Source organism: Podospora pseudopauciseta (assembly GCF_035222475.1).
Source record: "Podospora pseudopauciseta strain CBS 411.78 chromosome 2 map unlocalized CBS411.78m_2, whole genome shotgun sequence".
Lineage (NCBI taxonomy): Eukaryota > Fungi > Ascomycota > Sordariomycetes > Sordariales > Podosporaceae > Podospora > Podospora pseudopauciseta.
Genome location: NW_026946663.1, coordinates 1,590,825 through 1,612,451, shown reverse-complemented (window position 1 = coordinate 1,612,451; position 21,627 = coordinate 1,590,825). Strand labels below are relative to the sequence as shown.

Sequence of the window (21,627 nt, the reverse complement as noted above, 5' to 3'; positions counted from 1 at the left end):
ACCAGGCGCTTATCCAGGTGGTCTCAACTCCGCGTGAAAGTATCATCAATTACACGTACTGTCTGGTGTTGGCCCGAACAGAGTACATAATTCGCAACCTCGGTTGACTCATGAGAGTAGAGGAACATGTGTATCCCACAATAATTCCTCCTTCAACTCAGCGTCGGAAACAATGTCCTCAATAAACCCAGAGCTGAGACAGCAAGTCATGTCAATTTACAAGCGTATGTACTTCGAGCCCCTCCCGTGTATCACGCCAAATTCTCGTATTCATGCTGTCAGTAGAGCTCTTGTACCTCGGCCGTGATTACCCTCAGGGATACAACTACTTCCGCCCTCGCCTACACAGGGCCTTTATGGCCAATGCTAGCCTGACGGATGAAGCGGAGATACGTCAAGCCATTGCGCGGGCACAGTTTGTTCAGAAGGGTAAATATAACAACATTAAATCAGTCATGGGAGAGAAAAGCTAACGAGAAGTTCAATCCTGTTCATGATCAATAGAGATTGAAGCACTGTAAGTCCCCGAACTCCAAGACTATCCTGACCACAATAACCAAAACATAACACAGATACTATCTAAAACGATACCGGACTCTCAGGAAGCGGTATGATGGCGCATAGCGATTTGGAATTCTGCTTGATACCCTACATCGTACAAAAGAAATGGATAGTAACGGAAACATGCCAGCTTGTAGCAAAAATACACTTCCGAAGAGAACGGTCAGCAACAGAACCCAGAACAGCAGTTTTAGACATCAAACAGAAAAATATATAGTCATTCACACCTGAAGGTATATCCAATTCGAAGAAGAGAAAAAAAAAACCATATCCAAGAAACCCATAGCCAGCTCGACTTCCCAAGACGGTAAAATTCGGGACCAAATAATAGACAAAAGAAAATCCCTTTTAGAAACCTGCCATCAAAAGAGACCAAAGCAAAAAAATCACCTCTTCTTCGCCCACCAAGCACCAACCTCGAGGCACTCTCCCCAACTCGGGCCATTTTCTCTCACCAGATCATTCATCATCTTCCCCATCCAGGCATCCCACTCATCCTGGCTCTTCCCGCTCACCTCCCTCAGGGCATGCTCCATGCTCTGGATCTGCTGCACCACCACCGTCAACGCTGTCCTCCTGACCGCCGTCGCCACCGGCCCTAGCGCCTTGCCCACGGGCGCACCATCCTTCCCTAGCCTCCTCGTCTTCGTATCGATATAGCTCTTCCCATCCTTGGTAACCACACCGCCAACCCCTTCCCTTTCCCATCTAACTTCCGACAAAGGAATCGCCAACCTCGTGCTCCCTACTCCAGTCAAGACCTCCGCTTCTTGAATCAACAACGGTCCAATAACCGTACAAGGCATGCAAAACAGCCCTCTCGCCTCCAATGTGCGAGATATCCACCCATTATATTCCAACAAGAAGTTATTAAGAGGTTGGCTGAGCGGCGTATTGGCCGTCATGAGATACGCCCCCATCTCCATTATATTCTGCTCGTCATTCCCATTCTCAGCCTCATCACCATCCTCCGCTTCACCCTCAGCGCCACCTGATCCAGCAGGTGGCTCCGGCACATGAGGGCGGAGCATACGAAGTGTATGATCAGTCTCCCATATCTCCACCGTTCCACCAGGCACCAACACCCGAATATACTCGTCTACCAGACCCTGTTGCATCACCATCGACGTAGCAAGGCCCATGTCCTTCACCATGACAAAGTCAAACGACCCCTCAGGAAAGGGTAACGGCAGTTTCCTCAGATCGTGTTGTACAAAAGTCCAATTCATGTCTTTATCCGGCCTGATAGCTGATGCCCCAGGCAAAGCGGAAGGGGCCGACTCGGCACTCTCAGAAACCCCTGGCCCTCCCGTGGGAGGCGCAAGAGGGACAATATCAAGCCCGGTAAAAGACATGTTTGCGTGCTGGCCTCTGGCTTCGTAGTAGCGGTAGCAAGTCATGCTCCAAAATCCTGTCCCGCACCCAATTTCCAGGATGCGCGGCGGCGGTTTGTTGATGAATGTCGGATCGCAAATAGGTCGTCCGTATAATTGTAGTAAAAGCATCGTCTTTAGATTCTGCCTGTGTAGCTCCTCCAGGTCGACGGGTAATGGGTAAGGGAGGGACTGGTCCGAGATGTACGTCCGGCCGTTGCGGATGACAAACGGCCTGAGCTGGTGGGCGGCGGCTTCTTGGCTGGATGGTGGCTCGGTGGAGATCATGGTGCGCCCGCTCGCCGTGGTTACTCCCCCGACGCTGGTGACGCTTTCGGAGCGGGGGAGACCTGCTGGTCCCGGCCCAGGTGGTTTGGATCCTGGATCGTACATGGCTGCTGCTGCATGATGGAGCATGCGTCGGTCTGAGAAGGCGGCCGAGGCGGAAGCTGGTGTTTGTGCCGAAGCTGGCTCAGAAGCGCTACCGCTGCCCGGTGATCGCGAAGAGGCGTCGACGGTGTTGAGGCGGGGGGTTGCTGGTAGCTGCTTGTCCTGGTAGGACATGCGCTCGCGGTGTCGATCACGGCGGGCGCTGAACGGGGGTGCTGTCACAGCAGCAGGAGATGCGGCGGCGGCATCAACTCCGGGTCTGGCGGCGTCGGGTGCGCCGGGGTGCTGCAACCACGCAGGGTTGTTGTTGATGCTGTTGTTGCTAGCGGCGGCGGTGGCGGTGCCGTGGTGGTGACCTGGATGCGATGGCTGCTGGTTGCTATCGCCGGTCCGGCCGCTGCCCGTGCTCGAGGTGCTGGCGCTGTTAGTACGGGCGTGTCCGTGTATGCGAGAGCGCTTCTTCGTCTGTGTGCCCGAGGTCGAGTTGGATCGGCCAGGCTGCTTGGAACGGGAACGATGGGAGGAATTAGGAGGCGGCTCGACGGTGTAGGCGGAGAAAGGGGATTGAGCCGCAGCATAACCTGAAAGGAACTCCATCTTTGGGAGAAACTTTTTCGCCAGCGACGGGACCAGCGTCAAGCAGGGGGGCTAGGGGATGGGCGTAATGGGCCCCGCCCAAACTCAGGGGACCTGTTTTGGCAATGGGGGCCTTTGTTCCAGGAGCACCGGAACGCCGTCTCGCTTGCGGCATCCAAGGAACCAAAGGTGACATGCGGGAGAATGGGGCCCTCCCTCCTTTTTCTACCGCCAGAGACCTTCCGCATTCATAAAAAAGCCTGGGAAAATGCGTCGTGCCCCTGCGTCTGTTCTGCAACAACCTTTCCTCAGCTGCCTGACACTGGGCAGCCTTTTCTAGAAGTCTTCGATGTCTGTGCGAGTTTCGAGTCGCTGCGAGTGCTGAGTGGTTGGTTGGCGGGACGAGACGGCAGCCCAGCGGGCCAGCCAGGTGCTGAAGAAAACGCTTCTTTTTTTTTCTTGTCAGAACCCAGAAATCCCTCGTCCCCCTGGAGAACACGGCTGCCTCTGGCTTTCTCAGCTGATATGACACGTCGTGGCGAATTGGTGATAGATCTGTATCATAGGAATACGATCAGACAGCTTAAGAGAATAGTCACACCGCCGACGGCGCCGAGATGACGGCTGTCTGTGGGGTTTGTTGTTGGCTGTCGGTTCAGTGTGCCCCAGACACGGTCGTCATGGCTTGCGATCAGTTCAAGGATACCCTCGACATGCAGCAGCCATGTGAGTCGCTGACTTTCCAGCTCCTCGAAGGCCAGGGACGTTATCGCGGTCTGGTGGATGTGTGCAGTTGCGCGCGAATTGGCTGCGGTGCTGATCGAGATCGACCACTTGGTTCTAACACCCCAGCTGGTTTCAATGTGGGGCCACCGAGTACAAGAGAGTGTCGTATTCAGATGTTGGACTGAGGATGGCAACGAGGATGAGGATGAGGGTGATGACAGCGACGGATGAGAGAACGAAAGACTCCAGAACAACTGGATGGACAAGCTGGAGACAATTCTGGCCAGAAGCCAGGGGCCCATTCTTCTTATTCAATTGCTTGCCATGCCCTGCCTTTGGACCGCATGTGCAGTACACTTCTTGGTTCGGTCTAGCTATTCCGGGCATTCTGGGCCACTGTTCAGCACAGTCTCCCGGCCACCGGCCACCGGCCTCACCTTCGGTATTGGGACTTTTCATGCCTGTCATAGGCTGCTCGTCTTTCCCATGCCTCGCAGACACACCTCGATGGGTCTGGGCTTCCCCGCACTCCGCCCCTCAGTGTTTTCTCTCATTCCTCTCAAATGCAATGCAGCCTCTGCTCAGGCCTAGCCCGAGAACTATAGAGAGATTCCTATTGGCATCAGAAGCGCCACCTATGCTCCAACCGACCTGGCTTTGAAGCTCTGGGCGACCGCTATTCTGCAGTGTATTCCTTCCGTGTCTGTCTGGGCTAGTGTAGGAGCATGCTTGATGTCTGTGCCTATGGAGGTTTGCATGTAGATAGATAGGTGGGAAGAGGGACCCAGATGGAAACCCATTAACATGTGGGCATCAAGTAAGCTTTTGCCTTTAAAAAGTCCAGAGAATGCCAGTGCTTGTAAGGGCCTTGTAGCATGAGGGGGAGGAGCATTCAATGATTTCACTCATCACGTGACGGCCATTCACTGGGTCCTGGTCTGGGCCCACAGGCCTTAGGTAAGCAGGGAGGCTTTGGGCGCTGCTATCTTTGCGCATCTCCATCACAGCGGGCCACAACAGCAGACGGGTTGGACTCCTCTCTCTCCCCACGACATCAGCAATCGCGCAGCATATCCTTTCACTTGAGTATTCATTGACAGGCGCTCCAATTATCGCCAGCAAGAGGTAATACCCTTTCTTTATCTTTGGTCACAGGTGAGCCCTGTTTACTCCCCCGAGCCGCCCTGTCAAGGCCCCAGTATCTCTGGCCCTGGCTGCACTTTGACCTTGGCTGTCTGGCCGCTTCCCTCGCCTCGCCTGCCATCGCTCGCTGTCGTGACGGCCCGTGTCCCAACATCATCTTTTGCACAGATTTTGCTAACCCGCGTGCTCCCCAAACAGTCGGAAAACAAAAACAAAAAAAATAGAGACACCCAACCTCAGCATCTCTTTCACACCCAACCCCCTCCCCCCCCCTCCCCCCCCAAACAACCAAGGCGCGCGCGTCCCGAGCCCCTCCAACCTGCTGGCGAACTTGGCCCTCTTGTCAAGACGTTGGCTCTCGGTCCCCCTCCGACGATTCTCCTCGAGTTCTTTGGCGGCTCCCCCCGTTCGCCCTTCGATCTCTTCGATCTTTCGGTGAATGGCTCTCTGAGTGAGCTGCATTCTCCGTCAACTCGACCCCGGTTGGACGCTCACACGCTTGCATCCATGCCCAAAGAAAAGGTCGTCTATTCCATGCAAAATCTTCCACCTCCAGCATCTCAAGTCACACGCTTCCACCCTCCGCCACGAATCCCCCCTCTTTTCCGTGCCAGGCTCGCCAGATCAAGCCTTTTCCGCCGAGCCCCGCCCTCTTTGTAGATGGCAGATGGTGACCGACATCCGATACAAGCCTTCCCGAGCCCGCTTTCGTCCAATTTCAGCTCCAGCAGCTCGATCGCCAACGGCATACTGCTCAACTCCCTTTTGTCACACCTAGTGGCCGCCCAACCCACTGCCCATTCCAAGACATCGGCGTCTCTTGGCCAAAACCTGCGCGGCATGTATGGTCAGGGGCCCCAGCAGGGGCACAATAATCGCCTCAGTGGCGCTCCAGGGCGGGGTCAGCCCAATATTCCGCCAGTGCAGTATCAACAGTACAACTACGGTCAACAGCCACAGGGCCATCCACATCAGCATCATGCGCATCACCATCAGAATCTTCAGCCAGACCCCGGTGTACACGGGTTACCGGCGGGGAACATGGGGCATTCAAGCTACTCCACCGGCGCCCATCAAGCCTCTAGCCCATTTGCTGGCGGGAGCCATCCTAGCGGGCAAACTGCCACCACTAGAGGTGGTTCTGGTCAAGCAATCTCGGACAGTTGGGGAGAGCAGCTCAAATTGTACAAACAAGCACAGGAGGCGCATCAAACCATGGTTGAGCAGCACCTTCCGCACTATTATGCACGGGCCAAGGCATCCGACAACAAGGGGGTGGTGTATGCTTCCGAAGGAACGACAACTACAGAGGACCAGGAAGTCGCTAGAAACCGGCCCTCCTATACCACAAACAAGCTTGTCAAACGACAGGATTGGCACAACCTCGACCTGAGCGGTCAAGGGGTGCGCAAGATTGCGCGGGCCTTGTTCAGTTACGATTTTCTTGTAGAGCTGTACATTGCGTCCAACAAGATTACCGTCTTGCCTCCAGATATTGGCAAACTAAGGTGCTTGAAGGTGTTGGAAGCGTCTCATAACGAACTGCATGAACTGCCCCCTGAAATCGGCATGTGCACAAACCTCCAGCAGCTTATCCTGTTTAACAATCACATAACAAGCCTTCCGTATGAACTGGGCTTCCTTTACAAACTGGAGATGCTGGGTCTCCACGGCAACCCACTCATGAACGGTTCGTTGAAAGACGAAATCATGAACAAGGACACGAAGAGCTTGATCAACAGTCTTCTCGTTGACGCTCCAGGTAAGTTTCTGACCGACCACCTTGAACCAAGCACGCCACATACTGATAGTCGCCCTCTGCAGTCCCCCCTGCTCCCGCTCCTCGTCTTCCCATCACGGTGCAAGATGATGTGGCGTCTAGCCTTGAACGTGTCAGCGTTTTAACGTGGAATATTCTTTGCGAAAGGTACGCGACCAAGCAGATGTATGGCTACACACCGCCCTCAGCTCTTGAATGGGACTATCGCAAGCAGTTGATCCTCGACGAGATCTATGACCGCAACCCAGACATCGTCTGCCTCCAAGAGATCAGCAGGAACGCCTATGAGAACGAATTCTCTCCCTCCCTGGCCAAACACGGTTATAGAGGTATACAGTGGTCAAGACCCAAGGTGAAGACATTGCCCAACAACATGGTAGGCGGTGTTGACGGCTGTGCTACCTTCTGGAAGACCGACAAGTGGATTGTACTGCAAAAGGAGATGCTTGACTATTCACACCTCACCATCACCCGCCCAGATCTCAAGCAAAACCACGACGTTTACAACAGGGCGATGGGCAAAGATAATATTGGGACAATTATCTTGCTGGAGAGCCGAGTAACAGGTTCTCGCTTGATTGTGGCCAACACGCATCTGGCCTGGGAGCCTGATCTTTGCGACGTGAAGCTATTGCAGATCGCGTGTCTGATGGAGAACATCACGAGGCTCGGCGATAAGTGGACACGAACCCCGCCGATGGCAATCGACAAAAAGCAAGCGATTCAAGGGATCCTCGAAGAAGGAGAGGAGAGGCAGGAGCTTCCTCCGCCAGGCCCTTCACAGGAGTATCGCAACAACACGGATATTCCTCTGATCATCTGCGGCGATTACAACTCTACGCCCAGCAGTGGCGTTTACGACTTTCTTGCCACTGGTCGTCTTTCCCATGATCACCCCGAATGGCTTGGTCGAAAGTACGGAAACTTCACGAGAGACGGTGTTGAGCACCCCTTCAGCATCCGTTCGGCCTATGCCCATCTCAGAGGTGGACCTCATGAACTTAGCTTCACCAACTACACACCAACCTTCCGTGAAGTCATTGACTACATCTGGTATTCCACCAACACGCTGGAGTTGGTGTCGTTGCTTGCTCCTCCGGACAAGCAGGCTCTTACGCGGATTCCCGGCTTCCCATATTATCACTTCCCATCTGACCACATTCAAATCATGGCCGAGTACGTGATCCGGCCCCGCAAGGACAAGAGAGCAGTCGTGGAGCCGGATTTTGGACCAAGCAGCCGGCGGACTTGAATGACGCACCCTGCTCCTTAACCCGTTCCCTCGCTTCGTTCCTCTCTGGGTCGGTCTATTTTGAGTTTGGCGAACTGGTGGGGCACGGACGGGCACAAGGTGTTTGGGAATTGGATTCGCGCTCGATCTCATGTTGTTTATGGTTCCTATCGTTGTTTGCTTGCGATGATCACACCGGGGCAGGCTGGGCGTATATACGGGGTGGGGGGGCGTGGGTTAAGGGAAGGCTTTAGCGATTGGACCCAAAAGGGACATCTTGCATTGAGCGAAACCGGCGCGGCTGTCTTTTTTTTTCTGGGTGGACGGGAAAGATAGACAAGTCGTGTTGCTTTTGGGGGAAATCTTGTAGGGATACAGTTTTTTTTTCCGTCTTTATCTTGTCTTTTGTTTCATTTGCGAGTAGGGGGTTTAGTGGTCATTGGCTCTGTTGATTTCATTTTTGGTTGTATGTTTTCTGCTCACATGGAATTCTCGCTTTTCTTCCTGGCCTCGGTGCTCTCTCTTTTCTGCTGCAGGTCGAAAAAAGTACAGGCGCGCGGAATGGGGGGGATACTCTTGGGATAAGAGAGGTTCATAGCGTCACAGCGTACCTATGCATACAACAGCGGACACACCAGTCAGGAGTGTGGACTGTTTCAAGCGTGTGTGAACGAGTTGATTGAGTGAGCGAGTGAGTAATAGTGTGAAACCAGCAAAAGAAAACTCGTGTATCACTGTCTGCTCAAAGATCACCCATAGCTATCCCCTCACTCTCATGCTTCAACAACTTGTCGTTCCACATACCCTTCCCCCCAGTCAAACACAAAGCATCGATATCAGAAACAGGAAGATACAAAGTCGCAATGTTGCCCACCCCCACCGTCAAGATGGTGTTCCAGATTCCTAATCTTGCATCCTCCTTGCCGCCGCCATCACCGATAACCACAACTCTCCCCCTTGCTGTGACTTGTTCCTCCCCGTCCAGCACCCCATATCCACCCCTGTCTTCCTCCCTTCCACCACTCTCGCGATGAGGGTCAGAAGACGACCTAAGCAGCCGCCAGAGCAGCCATCTTCTTCCTGTAAATCTTGGCAATAGTGTCCGGGTTCGGCCCGAACGAGCCCGCGGCGAGAACATCCCGCTTCTGGACCTTGACCATGTGGATGCCCGGAGCGCGGGCCTGGACGGCGGCGACGATCTGCTCGTACTCGTCGTCCGTGAAGCCGCCCCCGAAGAAGATGGCCTGGGGGACCTTGCGGGAGGAAGAATTGGAAGCACCGGCGTTTGTGCCGAGGCCGGAAGAAGGGGAGACGGAGGTGTCCCCGGAGCAGAGGGCGGGGAGCTCGGCGAGGGCCGAGTCGAGGGTGAGGGAGCAGTGGACGACTTCGATGTCGGGGAGGAGCTTCTCGCGGACTTGCTCGGCTACTTTCGGGTCTTTGCCAAAGGTGGCGACGGGGATGGGGGAGGTGTTGGTGGAAACCATTTTGAAAAAGGTAAATTAAAAAAAGAAAAAAATACTAAAAAAAAAAAAAAGGGGGGGAGGGAGGGTGGCGGTTATGGATATGGATGGGGTTGTTGATAAATGTAAGGGCGGGTTTGGTGAAGAAAGGGGGGAATACTTTTTGGTGGACGGAATAGGAAGTTAAATGAGATATGCAAGTTCACTCGAGGGCGGAGAGATTGGAACTCTTGCCTGTTGATGAAGATCGATCTGATGGCGTAAAAGAAATGACTCGAGGGGAATCTTGCCCAAGATATTTATATTGGCTTTTTTTTGATAGAAATTGCTTCCGTTAGATGCTCCCTTGAGACGTAAGGTACACATCGTTCAGGAGACCGTTGAACCTTGTGACCGTTCAGGCTTGAAGCTATTCTTGGAGCTTGAACCGTTGCATAAGTCGGCCGCCGAGAGAAGGCGCCGGCTCGGTCATAGTGGCTGCGGTATTGTGAGCTTGAATCGTAGGCTCGATGATAAACCACTCTCGACTCGGACGTTGCTGGATCCCGAGCTGGGGAAGGCCGGTCACAAGCCCTCTGCTGTTGTTGCCTTCCAATAGCTTCATGCCGCTCCTGTTACACATATCCTCGTCGGTGTGCGGGCTTGAGCCGGTGCGCGAGCACAAAGACCGCACGAATCGGACAAGTAGCTCCTGGCACCCTCACCACATAATAGTTGATACATACAAGTAGGTCGGTCCATATGATGTTGTAAACCATGCATCGAAAGTAAATAAATGGGCCTTTAAAATATCTTCAAAGGCCTACTAACTATTGGAAAGCCTAGCTGTCATCCTTCAAGGTGTAGTTCGCAATATAATATGGGCAGGGTGGCTGTAAAACTTCCTCTCTTAATTCCGGTATCAATGCAAGTAAGCTACAGTACCTCAAGTCCAAGTGTTGCAACTTGGAGGTTATGCTGCAATCTGCTCATCCGTGCTGTCGGAATCCTAGCTCTTTGGAAACATCCCTTCAAGTACAGCCATCCGCGAACAAGCCCCCGCAATATCCGGTATCTTGCATGATCTCTCCCTCCGCTGGTTCCACTACCGGACAAGACACAAGGACAGCAGACAGCGGACAACGTGCTAAGATACGAGACTCTATTGTTACAACCAGCCTGGCCGAGTAGCGAACCGTGCTGCAGAAACGGCAGTAACTAAAAACACTGTATATTGCTTGGATTCCTCCCCGCTGTCCTCCCTAGCACCCTTGTACAAGATCAGATGTCCCCCTGCATGCTATTATCCCTTGCACAGTGGTAGAGCTCGTCTGCCCATATTCCTCAAATTCTCCACTCCCGACCCAACAAATATACTGCTTTCCAAGAAGCAAGATCCGAAACAAAAGAAAACTGTGCGCTGTGATGGACAATTTTTTTCAATGTGCTCCCATTTTTTCAGCTTCCCCCAAACCCCGTGATTCGTGTGCGCCTGGAGAACCATATCCAAATCGACAGCAAGGCTAGCAGGTACGCCATCAATAGACTCCGATGATAAGATGCCAGATAATGAGAAAAATGCCTGTGGAAACCTTTTATGACTGATACAAAAGAAAAGGGGGGTTGTGGTGTGACCAAAGGTCGAGAAGATGAACAGGAAAAGAGAAATCCTGCCTCATGCTGCGTCCCCCAATCCAGCGTTACTACCTCAAGGGCGTGTTGAAGTCCATTTCATTTCCCATAGAGCCCATCCCCATTGGATGCAGCGGACTCATGGGCGTCATGTCTGAGTTGGTCCGCTGCAGTGCTTGAAAATCGCCTACAGTACGAATCGGTGTGGGCCCGAGTGCAAAGCTGCTTGTCCGTTGTTGTGCTTGTGGCCTCGACATCATGTTGCTGCCGATATTGGAGCCTATTGTCCCTCCCATCGGTTGAGGGAGATGCATTTGAGAAGCGAGGCCTATATTCGGAGGAGGGTTGATGTTGTGGTTGCTCATTCCTTGCATTTGCGAACCCAGATTCGGAAAGGGTGATAGCGGTGTGTGTTGTGTCTGGTGGTTGTTCATGCCAACAGTGGCACCCAACGAGGTCGGCGGTGCATGGCTCATTGGACTCATGACCATTTCTGGCATTGAGGTAAAGTCGGATGGCATACCATGAGGCAGGTCCATGCCGCCGGGTGACATGATGGGTGGCGAGCTAACAAAGGGCGAATTCATATCGTTGCTGCTCGGTGGAGTGATGTTGTTGGGGCTGTTAGAATCCGAAGAGTTGTGGTCCTCGATTCGTGGGATCGAAAATTTGTTATCATACGACTCATGCGAGTAAACCGGGGGCTGTGCCATGCCAGCGTTTCCAAACCCGTCAAAAATGTCGATATTGCAGGCCGCACTTTCCGGAGCGTTCTGCAGCATAGGGCTAGCCATCTTTGGCAAAGCAGCGTGTATCTTGCTGAGAAGCAGAGGCAGGAAGTGGTGTTGTCCGTTGCGCAGAGTCGTGACAATGTTGAGTATCTTTCGGAGCTGATCATGCGGGCCAGGGGTGAAAGGCGTCCTGGGAGCGGGTTGCATAGAGAGTGCTTCGGAGAGGTCGTATGTGATGCTGAGCAGCTTCTCGAGGAAACCAAAGCCCTGCAGGCCCAGATTTCCTGGGAAATGTGCAACCATTGGCAAAAAGGAGTAAGAGAGCTCAGCATCATGGCCGTTGTTGTTTGCAAGACCCAGCTTCCAGGCCATGTCCTTGAGCCAGTGAAGGTTGATTGACATCTCGTTCAGCTGGGCCTGAGTATCGTTGAGATATGGGGGCAGGACTTCCTGCAGCTGTTTCTCCAGGCTGGTGAGATACGAGTCAGAGCATTCGCGCTTGGTCTTCATCCACATGGAAAGTAGACCATGGTCGAAAGAATGGAAGAGCTGAATCTGGCGAAGGAAACTGGGAATGTGATGCGAGTGAGGATTGGAGGGGTCAGCATGTGCCGGGAGGTTGATGGTTGCTTCCAGAGTCATGGGACGACGATGCTGCAAGGCGTAGGCACTAAAATAGACTGTCAGCATCCACAATTGACGTTATACCAGAGCAGGGCACCGTCAAAACGCACCGTTCAGTGACAAAGAGCAGCCAGTACAGACGTCTGCATCTGGCTGCGTCATTGCTGTCGTACTGCATGTACTGGGTTTCTTCGTTCATCCTCGACAGGTGCGCCAATGTGGTGGCCTCCCGCAAGTAGAACCAAGCCTTGTCGTGCATCTCCAGACCGTGGTGTACAGCAAACAGGAAAAAGTCGGTGCAGAGGGTGTTGATGGTGCGCGAAGCCGCATAATCCTCGCTCTTCCGGACCCGAATCGTCTCCTCCATCAGCAACGTGCAGGTCAGAATGTTGCCACCGCCAAACATCATGTCCGGGTTGAAAGGATCGCTCATGGACGACATGCCCATGTTTGGCATAACCATGCCGGGCTGGAGCGACACAAAGGCGCACAGGGATGTCAAGAGGCAGTAGCTATCGATATTCTGCTCCATGTACATGATATCCTGCTCCAGGCGTTGGCGGTCCAGAATCGGCATGGTGGGGTACAGATTGGCGAAAAAGAATTCGACGCAAGCGTTGATCATCTCCTTGGTCAACAAACGGGGTGTAGGGGCCAAGCTCGGGCTGTTGGAAGGGTTCTGCTTCGAAGAGAGGCTCGTCTGGCGTTGGTTCTCCTTGAGTTCATTGATAACCTTCGCTCGGGACCCCTTGGGCCCCTTTTTCTGGGGAATGGCATTGTAGGTGCAAGCCAACTGCGAAGCCGAGCAGTGGCGACATGGGTTGATTCCATCACATTTGACCTTTCGTCGATGGCAGGCATCGCACGCCCTCTTCACAGCTGTCGTCATTGTGTTTTCCTAGTGCTGGCAACGCGGTCGCAACCAGTGATGGGTGAGAATGCCACTACGCGACGGCGCAAGCCGGCGACACGAAAGCCAGCATCCACTGGCTCTTGTGCAGTCGATATCCAGAGTGTCGGGACGAACTGGGGCGATGGTGCGCAATCGTGGGGACTCCAGAAAGTCAATTCAGATGATCTGGGGGAATCGGCCCGTCCAGGTGGTCGAAGTCAGACTCGCGGGGCGCGCTGGGCTTTGGCGGTACTAGCAAGCAGATCGGATGACAGGCGGTCTGAACGTCGTCGATCTAGCACTGGGCACCGACGCGATGAGAAACACAAATTGAGGGCGGTCGCGGTGATATATTGGGAATATCTGGAGAATGGACGAGCAGTGACAGAGGAAGATGGGTGGGACGGGGAAAGGGTTGCAGAAGGGGAAGAAGGAAACGGGAAATGGGGAGATGAATGGGGCCTGGGGCACAGATGGACGGGATTGATGGATGCATGGGACGGAGCAGCTGGGCTGGAAAAGAAACGGAGTTCAGTGGGCTAATTGCGGTGGGTCCGGATTTCTCAGCCTGGCCAGTGCGTTCCGGTTAGGTGACGAGAATGCAACGGCGACAACGCTGCCCTGGGCACGCAACCAGGAACTCAACGAACCCAACCAACAACCAACCGAGCAGCGCGATTTTATTTTCCCTATTCCTTCCTATCCTCTCATATCATATCCGTATCCCATCGGCAATCACTGAGTACAATAGGTACCGTGAAATGTTTAAGCTATCGATATTCACGGGAGAGACGTGGTACAAGTGAACCGTTAGGAGGAACGGGAGCGCATGGGAACCGAATCTCTGTGCCATCCTCTGTTTTCGTGGGTGTCGCACGGGCAGCCCCTCGACTTTAGCAGAGCACTTCAGAGCAGGGACAACCAGGCTGTGCTTTGACAGTTATAGCCAGTCATTATCCGCAGCCTCTTATTCTCATTACCTATGCACGCTATGCTCAGGTGGATGGCGGTGAGGCCGACGCACCAAGATCACCGCATGGCAAACCAATGTCCGCTCCCACCAGACCGAGGTGTCCTAATGTAGAGTCTCACGATGCAGGGCAACATCACACCAGTTCCAGGAACCTAGTTAAACTCCGATTCTGTCTCAGTCTGCCAGATAACGTTCACCACCGTGGCACGACACACATGTCTAGTGTTTATTACAGCGGCCAGCTATCGTGCCTGGCGTGGCTCACCTGCTTTGAAATGGCAATGATCGCCCGTTCCTGAGAGGCACTGGCGTTCGATGTTGCTTCTTTTCCGGTGAGGGCTGCTTCGACATCACAAAAGGCCTGAATCGAGCTGAAATCGACACTGCACGGTTGGAATTCCAGCTGAACTAGGCAAATCGTGTTTGGTGTCTCAGTCAGTCAAAGCTTGTCGCCCACCGTGTCTTGCTGCAACGAGTCCCATCACCTCAGACATTCCCAATTTCATACTTACTGGGACTCCAGCCAGCTTGGGCAAAACGGAAGAAAAGTCTTGGCCAATCATAGCCCGCCATTACATGATGGATTATGCGATATGGTTGCATCGGGAAGGTCAGTCCTTGTCTGCCGTTTCTACTTGAACTGGCGAGCCCTCGTTTCAACTTCCAGCAAAGGATTCATCACCGCCCAATGGCATGATGATAGCTTTTCACTGATAAGTCGCCCGCCTCCTCTTCTTTGTTAGCTTCTGCGGACCGCGTTCAAAAGAGGGATACAATTCGACACAAACGTCATGCGGATTCGGCACATGCCGGTCCTGCATAGATCTGATGCCCTTCTATTCGTATTGACTCTTCCCCGAACGACAAGTTTTGTTTTCTTACACAAAGATACAGTACCTATGCACATCATCTCTGGCTAGGTAGTGGGTGTAATATGATCCACAGGGACTGCAACCTCTCATCGCGGACCATTGTCACGACCAGCAGATCAAGGAAAAAAACGTCTCGCAAAACGGAACCAGCCTTCTCATGCTCGCGGGAGAAGGTGAAAACGTCGCATTGGAATTGCGGGAAAAAGCTGGGGGGAGCTGGGGTTAACAGGGGTGGCTTGGGAATGCGGAGAGAGGCCCCAAGAGCCACCAATCGACGCCTTTGGTCTCAGGCCCTCACACCTCCACAGTCGGTCCGAAAAGGCTGCCCTCTGCTTGAAGCCGTCGTCAACGACAAGCCAGAACTCCAAAGCCTCATTCCTTGGCGCTGGCTCTCAGTCGTTACGGACAGCATGTGTTGCGCTCGCTACCGTCCATCATCCCACCACGGTCATGTGCGCAATCCGCGCTGCTCTCCCGGAGGCGACTCTCCCGTCAAACGGAGTCGTTCATTCGCCATTCCCACAGGGCTGGGGAAACCAGGTTTCAGCCTTGCCAACTAATACAACACGATCATTCTCAGCCTTGTTCAAGATGGGACATGGATTCAGATTCACATGTCAGGATGCCCGGATCAAGCGAGCAAGGCCATTTTTGCGAAACCCATTTTGCAGCTGCTCCCGAGCTCAGAAACAAAAACATGGATTGTATAACATGTCACACCTATCGACTGCCCCCCTCGCACTAGGGATTGCCAAACGCCGTTATCTTGCTTCCTCTTCCCGAAATCCGTGCTTATCCCAACGGTTTCGAACCCTTCTTTTTTCCCCAGACCAAAACCCCCAGGTTTTCGGGAAGAATATTGTGGGGTAATGGACACAAATCATCACATCATGCCCTCCCCAGACTTGCTCATGGCCCTGAAAACTTCAAGTTTTCTGTCTTCAGAAGGGCCGAAGAGCAATGGTGGAGGCTTTCCTACTTGAGGTTTCCCCACGTCAAACGGTCGGCTACAACGGCGGTGCCTTGCATTGCTTGTCGACTTTTGGCCCCGGACAGGTTGGGGTTCGGACCGATGTCAGGTGCGGGGAGAGAGGAGAGAGAGTATATCCGAGAAGAAGCTTTGATAGCTTAAACAAGAGTTGTAGCTAAGCTAGACTTGCTTCTCCATGTTATTCCCCCCTGCCCTCTCTCTCCACAATCCTCCTGCGCGGTTCTGTGTTGTCAGGCCAGCCAGCCAGCCAACCGGCGGTAGCATGAAGTTTGTGTATGTATGCTACTACTCCGCACCGACCGGGTCCCGGATCTCGGAGTAGCCAGCTACTACGGAGAACTGGCCTAAACGGCCCTGGCTGGGCGGCTTAGGCTCATGAGCTTTTGCATGATAGGTCTCGAACGCCACCTCGACCCTCGCTTGCGTCCGAACCGGGGGTTACGTGTTGTGCGGCCGCGAAGTAGGGTCCGATATGGTGGTACCCGGACCTGCAAGAATGTCCTGAACAAAACAAAAGAACCCACTTCTTCCCTCTTTACGACCCAACCTCCGCGCGCTTGCACCTCTGCGCGCAGGGCCGAGTCGGTCCTTTAAGTTGGCCCTTCGTCTTCGGGCTATGACGATTCAATGCTTTTCGGGGTGAAGCCGGGATAGCTTCATTGGGAACAGACCTATAGCCAACACCTCCCTACATCACTCCCGATTTAGGTCCAGAGGGCGCACGTGTTCTGCTGGCCACCGCATACATCATATCCGAAACAGGAGAGAAATCATCGGGACATGCTCGGATCGCTTAGGCAAGACATCATCCTCGTGGCGTATTGACAGCAGCCTCTCTGTGCTGAGGCGGATGTCAGACAATCATCCTTTCCCACCATCTCGGCAACGGCATACGCTGCGGTATGACCTCTCTTCAACAAGGTATGTATCGTTGTCATGTGCATATATCTGCAGTGTACACACACCAGTCCCAAATATTCTAGACGACCAACCCATCCCCAGACCACCACATGGGAGCAGCCGGGTGATCCAGTCCGAATCTGACAGACGCTGTCTACAAAAGCGCTCAGCAAACAGCCCAAGTCTATAAGAAGTAATCAAGCAGGTAAATCCATAAACCAAGAAGCAAAGACGCCGAGCAACGCCGAACCCAACCAAACCCCCAAGCCCCCACCCCCCCCCCCTCTGATCAACACATTATCTATTACCTCTTACAAGTCCGCTCCTCTTGGGTGCCTCTTGGGCAGGTACTTGATCCAGGGGGCACAGTTGCCAGCGTCTTCCTCCTTGCCACCGCGGTCCTGAGCCGGAATGAAGTCTCCGGTCTGCAAGCTGCCTCTGATAAAGTAGACATACCAGGCCTCGTGGAGCACATCGCGACGTCCACCGCAGCGGAGCACCACTTTCCCGCCACTGTACTTCTCCAGAGCGGCCTGGACATCAGCAAGAGGGTAGTGCTTCCTCGGGTGGGGGACGATCCCGGCGGTTTGAAGAGCGTGGTAGGTATCTAGCGTCCGAAAGAGGGCGGCAGCGCGCTGAAAGTAATCAACCACCTCCAGCCCCGGTTTATGCGAGTCGCCATAGCACGCAGGGGCAAGAGTGTTGATGCATGTGCCGTGCTTGTTGAACTCGTGTTCCCACAGTCTGGAGTTTGGTCCCCTAAATGGTTCCAAACGTTAGCTTCTGGCCCAAATAGGAAAACAGAGCCCGAGGTCGGCCCGGAAGAGTTGAAGCTCATGATCCTCTTCATCGCTTCTCTTCTCTACTTCCGTATCACCCGTGCCGAGAGATCGCACTTTCGGACGAGGCAAAAAGGACTCACGAAGATGCCAGCCAATACCGATCCATGAACTGAACGAGTTCATGCTGACCATGCTGCTCTAGAACGGCAGTGATGTTGTGGTACTGCGGAGTCATGTTGCAGAACTGGTCGTAGGTGCCATCGCAGAGGTCGGGCCTATTTGAGAGGCATGATTAGCACTCGTTGTTATTCCCACTGTTATCTTTTCCATTGCAATGTGGGCTGGTCAAGCACGTTCTACTCTTGGGCATATCCCCTCTTCTTTCGGCTGTAGATATCTCCCTCTTTTGCCCCCCATGGCCGCGGTAAAAAAAAATGTACGCACCATAGCCCGTGAAGAGTCCAGTCCTCCTCAGCGCCCCCAGCATGGACTTGCTGATCCCAAAACTGCGTGAGGAGGATCTTGCCGCCGGGGTAGACAAAGCAACACGAGTTGGGCTCTGCAATCGGTGTGCTGTTGTGGCAGCTCACCGGGCCATCGATGGGACATGATGGGCCGCTGGTAAGGGGATCGTAGAAGGAGACATCGCTCGGTGGTTGGAAGCTATCACTGCCGCCGCCGAGGAGTGGGAGTTGGGAGATGAAGCTCGTGGCTTGTGAGACGATGTCGCGCAGAGAGGGCGCCATGATGCAAGTGCTGCTAATGAGCAACAGTTGTCAATTCAATGGTGGTTTGAATGTTAATGATGAACAAGTATCAAGCAATGCAGATGATGTTGGCGCAATGATACAACATGTCTTCTGCTGGAGGCGGTGGGCTGTGTCGCATCATGTGCTCCCCCGTTGTCAGGCGGAGGTTGCGAGGCGGGCTGGTGGAGCTTGCGCACCTTGATGCCCCTGCGTAAGGCTGATCCGGGCAGCGAAATGATTGGTGTAAAGTTGCGCTTGGCGTTTTGGCTTGCGCAGGACCCCTTGCACAGCTGCACAAGGGGAGACCCTGACACCACCGTGATGATGTCAATTCAAAGATGGGTATAGCTTCAAGCTCTGTTGTTTGCATTCAAAATCTTCCTGCCTTCATTTCATCTTCACGATCATACCGCCTCTGCCGACAAAGAAAATCACCCACCAACCAACAGACCAAACCCCAACGAACGAAAACCTATCGTCTCTCCCCCTTCCATTCCCCATTCTTCCCCATCTCTCACCCAATTCATGTCCCACAAAATGTCTCCCCCCTTCCCCGACCCTCTCATCCTCCCCCCTCTCAACCCCCCTCACAGCTTCACACTCGTCCTCCTCCACGGCAGAGGCAATTCCCCCTCCTCCCTCCTCCCTTTCTGCTCCCCCCTCCAACAATCGTTTCCTTCTCTCAAAATCATCCTCCCCACCGCCCCAAAGTCCCGAGCAACAATCTACGCCCGCTCCCTCATCACCCAATGGTTCGACGGCTGGCACCTCGACTCCCCCGCCTCGGTCCTCAACCCAGGCCAGGACGAGTGGAGGTCTATTGACGGACTTCAACAGACCACATCATATCTCCATGATCTACTCAGACAGGAAATTGCGCTGGTGGGTGGTGACTCGAGGAAGATGTTCCTCGGGGGGTTGAGTCAAGGGTGTGCAGCTTCGTTGATGGCTTTGCTGCTTTGGGAAGGGGAACCACTAGGCCGCTGCGTGGGAATGTGCGGATGGTTGCCTTTTGTTAGGACAGTTCAAAGGGCGACGAAAGACTTCGCTAGCAGAAAGGGTGACACCGAAGAAGATGGGTTTGACCCATTTGGAGGTAATGGTGAGGATGATGAGGACAAGCCGCAAGATGTCGAAGCTGCTGCTGTGCAGGCTTTGCGAGAAAGTCTGGAGCTGGAAGGCAACAGTCCTATCACTCGTCCAAATTCCTTTGATACACCTGTGTTTCTGGCTCATGGAACCGAAGATGACAAAGTCCTCATCGCTCATGGCAAAGAGGCAGCATCGACTCTCTCAGAACTGAGCGTCAACACCTCCTGGAACGAATACCCAGGTCTCGGCCACTGGTTCTATCCCGAAATGATCACAGACATCACCGCCTTCCTCAAGTCACAGATACCACAGCATCGACGATAACCATGTCATAACCTTCCATTACTTCATTACAAGTAGTATGTCATTCCATCATAATTCCACTCCCGCCCAATCCATGATGTCAAACCCCAATGTTCACGCCCCTTACAAATGCCCATCCAACCCATTCTAGAGACCGCACCGACTGATAGGCACCTGAGCAACAACAGCATCAACACGGCCCAGCTCCTGCCCATGGCCGTTAGTCAGAGCATCCATCCCGCGCAATCCCAAGTTAAGGCCCGAGCCAGTGTGGTCAATAGCCAGCACATATATAGTGTTGCCGTTCCACGTCGCCGACCAGCAAGTGCCGCAGTTGGGAGAGTTCCAGCCCGCCACCGCCTGAGCGCCTCCAATAAAGGGGAAATTTCTAACGTCGCCCTGCTTCTTCCAGCCGTACTTCCAGATAAGACCGTTCACGCCATCCGAGCAGGCGACCGACTCGAGGCCGCGGTTGGGGTCGTCATAGCCGATGTCGTAAGAGACTGTTGGAGGGTGTGTCAGTTGGCATCGGGGAGGTGGTGAGAGACGAAAGGAGGTGATCGGAATGAGGGCTTACCTGTAGTTGCCGACGCCGCGGCGGCAAAAGTGAAGATGCTGAAGATCTTGGAGAAGTGCATAATGGTGGAATATCGCAAGTTGTGCCTTTTGAAGAAGAGAAATGATGCGTCTGAATGATGCTGAGTCCGAGAAGAAGCGTGCTTGAACGGAGTTGAAACTGTTGGAGCGGGTGATTGAGAGAGAGAGAGAAAGAGAGTGAGAGAGAAAAGAGAATGAAGTCAAGGTCGAGGACAGGCTTGAGATCTTATATCCTCCGCTTTCCCCTCCCCGAAGCTCCTTCTCTGAGCTCCATCAGCCTCGTGAGGAGCACTCCATCCGAGTCGATTCACCTCCCAAGGCACACAGCAGGAAAGCAAAGCCCGCCGGTTGCCGAATCCGGAATCGTTCGCCTTTCATGATACGATGTGGAGGGCTGCAAATACGATACGATGTCGCGGTGGCCCTTCCCTACCTGGCGTCATAGCCAAGCGATGGGGCATCCATGAGGGAGGAAGCGAGAGTTGGCAAACAACAACCGAAGCAGCTACAACCATCCACCCATCTCCAGATCATTGGATCAATCTTGGTTTCTTTCTGGGGAGGAAATGTCAACAACGGCCGTGACCAACCATGTGCTCTGCATCGCCCCGGACTGTCTAGAGTGCACTGCATTTTTTGTTGTTCCACGATACGATGAAGCTCAGCCTGAAGGAAGGAATGCTGACGACGTCTTTCTCTTCACGAGAGACGGGAGTCCGTGGTTCCCGTACGAGGTTTCTAGAATGTAGAAAGTGCGTATGTTGAGTTGGCAGTGGGTCTCGACTGAAGATCGGCAATTGGGGTCGCTAAGCGGTAGTCACGGGAGCCGTTGGAGATCTTGGAGACGACCTCGTATTCGACCCTATTCCCACCTACCCACCTACGCGGCTAATAAACTTGCAGTAGCTGTGTTTTCTCGGGCTCCTACTCCAACAGCTCATATAGACACAACGGTTGTGAAGCATTCCATCAATCAAGTCTGTTTTCTTGTTTTATTTTTGGTTTTATGGATCGACTCCGCTTGGTGGCTGTTGTGGGGTTCAAGTTGAAGATGCAAGCCACATCTGTCTTGACCGTTGCTGCTGACAAGAGAAGGTGTTGATCCGTTGGTTCGGACCAAGTGCGACTTCCTCTTCAGCTGAGGCTGTTGTGCGACAGAATGTTGGAAGGAGCATTCCTTCCTGTCTGACAGCATGGCCAACGTTGTTTTCCACCTCGCCAACGAGATTTGTAGACTCGAGTCGATCAGGAGGCTGAGTAGCGTTACCGT

The 21,627-nt window shown here is 53.5% G+C and overlaps 9 protein-coding genes across 9 annotated transcripts; 3 read left to right on the top strand and 6 right to left on the bottom strand.

Annotated features, from left to right (window-relative positions):
- Positions 1 to 67: 67 nt before the first annotated feature.
- On the top strand, positions 68 to 511 carry QC763_204100 (uncharacterized protein; the record flags this gene model as incomplete). The annotated part of the gene is made up of 3 exons (XM_062909448.1): positions 68 to 224; positions 286 to 429; positions 507 to 511. The coding sequence occupies exons 1-3, from the start codon at positions 173 to 175 to the stop codon at positions 509 to 511; spliced, it is 201 nt and encodes a 66-aa protein (XP_062768232.1). The 5' UTR covers positions 68 to 172.
- Positions 512 to 947: 436 nt separating this feature from the next.
- QC763_204090 (uncharacterized protein) lies at positions 948 to 2,921 on the bottom strand (the record flags this gene model as incomplete). Its single annotated transcript, XM_062909447.1, has 1 exon — positions 948 to 2,921. One exon carries the CDS (start codon positions 2,919 to 2,921, stop codon positions 948 to 950), a length of 1,974 nt encoding a protein of 657 aa, XP_062768231.1.
- An 837-nt stretch (positions 2,922 to 3,758) lies between these two features.
- Positions 3,759 to 4,468, bottom strand: QC763_0033770 (uncharacterized protein; the record flags this gene model as incomplete). The annotated part of the gene is made up of 2 exons (XM_062905542.1): positions 4,064 to 4,468; positions 3,759 to 4,000 (listed from the first exon to the last, which is right to left on the bottom strand). The coding sequence occupies exons 1-2, from the start codon at positions 4,092 to 4,094 to the stop codon at positions 3,759 to 3,761; spliced, it is 273 nt and encodes a 90-aa protein (XP_062768230.1). The 5' UTR covers positions 4,095 to 4,468.
- Positions 4,469 to 4,625: 157 nt separating this feature from the next.
- Positions 4,626 to 9,260, top strand: CCR4 (Glucose-repressible alcohol dehydrogenase transcriptional effector). Its single transcript, XM_062909446.1, has 3 exons — positions 4,626 to 4,781; positions 4,968 to 6,531; positions 6,594 to 9,260. The coding sequence occupies exons 2-3, from the start codon at positions 5,430 to 5,432 to the stop codon at positions 7,799 to 7,801; spliced, it is 2,310 nt and encodes a 769-aa protein (XP_062768229.1). The 5' UTR covers positions 4,626 to 4,781; positions 4,968 to 5,429; the 3' UTR covers positions 7,802 to 9,260.
- On the bottom strand, positions 8,830 to 9,264 carry QC763_204070 (uncharacterized protein; the record flags this gene model as incomplete). The annotated part of the gene is made up of 1 exon (XM_062909445.1): positions 8,830 to 9,264. The coding sequence occupies one exon, from the start codon at positions 9,262 to 9,264 to the stop codon at positions 8,830 to 8,832; it is 435 nt and encodes a 144-aa protein (XP_062768228.1).
- A 795-nt stretch (positions 9,265 to 10,059) lies between these two features.
- On the bottom strand, positions 10,060 to 14,144 carry QC763_204060 (uncharacterized protein). Its single transcript, XM_062909444.1, has 2 exons — positions 12,317 to 14,144; positions 10,060 to 12,252 (listed from the first exon to the last, which is right to left on the bottom strand). Exons 1-2 carry the CDS (start codon positions 13,093 to 13,095, stop codon positions 10,923 to 10,925), a joined length of 2,109 nt encoding a protein of 702 aa, XP_062768227.1. The 5' UTR covers positions 13,096 to 14,144; the 3' UTR covers positions 10,060 to 10,922.
- A 2,697-nt stretch (positions 14,145 to 16,841) lies between these two features.
- RBT7 (Ribonuclease T2 precursor (RNase T2)) lies at positions 16,842 to 18,526 on the bottom strand. The gene is made up of 3 exons (XM_062909443.1): positions 18,061 to 18,526; positions 17,757 to 17,891; positions 16,842 to 17,593 (listed from the first exon to the last, which is right to left on the bottom strand). Exons 1-3 carry the CDS (start codon positions 18,360 to 18,362, stop codon positions 17,146 to 17,148), a joined length of 885 nt encoding a protein of 294 aa, XP_062768226.1. The 5' UTR covers positions 18,363 to 18,526; the 3' UTR covers positions 16,842 to 17,145.
- Positions 18,527 to 18,689: 163 nt separating this feature from the next.
- Positions 18,690 to 19,781, top strand: QC763_204040 (uncharacterized protein; the record flags this gene model as incomplete). The annotated part of the gene is given in 2 exon segments (XM_062909442.1): positions 18,690 to 18,707; positions 18,714 to 19,781. Coding segments are annotated over 2 exon segments (1,086 nt in total).
- Position 19,782: 1 nt separating this feature from the next.
- Positions 19,783 to 21,569, bottom strand: QC763_204030 (uncharacterized protein). The gene is made up of 2 exons (XM_062909441.1): positions 20,338 to 21,569; positions 19,783 to 20,263 (listed from the first exon to the last, which is right to left on the bottom strand). The coding sequence occupies exons 1-2, from the start codon at positions 20,396 to 20,398 to the stop codon at positions 19,908 to 19,910; spliced, it is 417 nt and encodes a 138-aa protein (XP_062768224.1). The 5' UTR covers positions 20,399 to 21,569; the 3' UTR covers positions 19,783 to 19,907.
- Positions 21,570 to 21,627: the final 58 nt, after the last annotated feature.